Source organism: Ailuropoda melanoleuca, chromosome 6 (assembly GCF_002007445.2).
Source record: "Ailuropoda melanoleuca isolate Jingjing chromosome 6, ASM200744v2, whole genome shotgun sequence".
Taxonomy (NCBI): Eukaryota; Metazoa; Chordata; class Mammalia; order Carnivora; family Ursidae; genus Ailuropoda; species Ailuropoda melanoleuca.
This window is the reverse complement of record NC_048223.1, coordinates 17,852,195-17,854,505: the sequence shown is the minus strand read 5'-3', so window position 1 is coordinate 17,854,505 and position 2,311 is coordinate 17,852,195. Positions and strand designations below refer to the sequence as shown.

The window sequence follows — 2,311 nt, the reverse complement described above, 5'->3', positions numbered from 1 at the left end:
AGATTTTATTTATTTGACAGAGATAGAGACAGCCAGCGAGAGAGGGAACACAAGCAGGGGGAGTGGGAGAGGAAGAAGCAGGCTCATAGCAGAGGAGCCTGACGTGGGGCTCGATCCCAGAACGCTGGGATCACGCCCTGAGCCGAAGGCAGACGCTTAACGACTGAGCCACCCAGGCGCCCCTGCCCTCTTTCTATACCTCACTGACAGTCATGCCTGTCAGGTACCACATTTTCTACAGAAGAACAGCAGGGCAGAAAATACATGTTTTCCTAACCTTCCCGATGACACTGAGTACATTAAGGATACATCAGAGAATACATTAAGATCACAATTTGTCCTGTCCAATCATACCACGTGGCTTTAAACAAGTATGGTTCTTTTAAGCACAACTGGCAATAAATAACCACTCATGGTCCAATTCCTGTTCAACTAAAATGAAAACTCTGATCAACAGCATTCCAATATCCATCAGGAAAACAAAAACAAAAAACGAAAACAGGAGGCTTAACAAATGTGCACCGTGCAGAGGAGGACTCTGTTCACTACAAGAGACCGCTTCTATAAAGGAAGAAAAGACAAACTTCCCAAGAACAACTCTTTATCTTTCCCTGTTTACCACGGTCACAGATTTACTTTTGCTTCATAGAACTCTACAAATCTGAAATAACAACACTTACCCTCATAACTTCCTAAGAGTCTGGACAACTAAAACCACCCAACTCACTGTATGGGGAGAAAGCCAAGGTGATCCTGGCTTCGGGTCTACACTGGAGAGAGCCTGACCAGACCTCTAGGTCTTTCTAGGCCATGCCCGTTTCCAGGTCCCCAGGGCACTTTTGTGTTTATACACTTTGTGTTAGTACAGAGCATTGGTCCTGGTATTTTTGATATTCTTTTGACCTAGATACTATACTAACATTGACACACTTGGTTTTCACCCCAACACCTTGGAATTCTCTTCTCCCGAAGCCTTAAAGGCACGTTGTATATACCTTTGGGTGGCAGTCATGCTTGTTTATATCCTGGGCCTCTAAGCAGAAAGTGCAAAGATAGCCACAACTCCAGTCACTATTTCCGGACCCCCTTGTCCAACGAGGCAACTGGCAAGAGCCCCCACCCACATCATCTCTGGAATGGTGAACTCTGCAGAAATTTCTTTCAATGGCAGAAAATGCCCGTGCTGTCAGGTCAATACAACACCCTTGTGATCGCCACAAAAACACCAATGTTTCACTCCAATTTGCTATCGTGTTCCAGAAAATGCTGCCTACCTCTTTTGATGTCATCCAGCTGGGGCTCAGGTGAGGGGTTATCTTTCAAGGGAGAAGTTTTGGGTCCAACTGGAGGCTTTGTTGGAGCTCTGAATGGCATAGGTGGTGGAGGTGGTGGTGGCTGTGATGGCTGTGGGGGGCGAGGAGGCTGCTGTTCCATTCGAGCTTGGATTTTACTGCTCCCCTCAGCTCTGAAATGAGATATGGACATTAACTGGAGGGGCAAAAACAGTTCTCAAATCTGTTCAGGGGACCAAGTACTCACAGGTCTCTGCACAACCCTGTGCTCTTTAAAGACTACTTCAAAATGCTGACGTTTGTCATTGTCACAGGAGCAACTCACTCCACAACTGCCTGGTGCACTCCAGTACCGCACTCTGCACCAGAGATGCAGAGATGAACAGACTTGCTGTCCTCACGGAGCTCACGTTTTATAGCACGCAGATAAAACCGTTATGTAGGACACAGTGGGATTATGAGAATTCATTTTACTAGTAGACAGCAGGATTATTTACCTGACCTGTGTACAGTACAAAGCTATATTCACAAGTGCATGAGTTACTAAGTAAAACCAGCTCTTGTGATACTGGCTAGTTTGCAGATTTTTGCATGATCTATTGCTGCTTGCTCATCTTGTCACATGCCAGCTCTTGCAGGCAGACAAGCAAAGCATTCCACTCCAAACCGAGAACATTTTATTCATTAACAATTTCTTTTGTAAATAGACTAGCCCAGCAAACTTTGGGCTTTTGAACTTTGGTGTGCACACAAATCACCTGGGGAGCTCATTAAAACGCAGATTCTGACTTAGCAGGTCCTGAAATTCTGCACTTCAAAAAAGCATCCAAGGGGCGCCTGGGTGGCACAGCGGTTAAGTGTCTGCCTTTGGCTCAGGGCGTGATCCCGGTGTTATGGGATCAAGCCCCACATCAGGCTCCTCCGCTATGAGCCTGCTTCTTCCTCTCCCACTCCCCCTGCTTGTGTTCCCTCTCTCGCTGGCTGTCTCTATCTCTGTCAAATAAATAAATAAAATCTTT

General features: G+C 46.2%; 1 protein-coding gene across 6 annotated transcripts in view; it reads right to left on the bottom strand.

Annotated features, from left to right (window-relative positions):
- EAF1 (ELL associated factor 1) overlaps positions 1-2,311 on the bottom strand; it is a 48,139-nt gene that overhangs the window by 39,345 nt on the left and 6,483 nt on the right. For all 6 annotated transcript variants that reach the window (XM_002915344.4, XM_034663682.1, XM_034663683.1 and 3 more), the window contains exon 4: positions 1,275-1,465. In XM_002915344.4, coding sequence (XP_002915390.2) covers positions 1,275-1,465 — 191 coding nt within the window. The remainder of the gene's footprint in view (positions 1-1,274; positions 1,466-2,311) is intronic.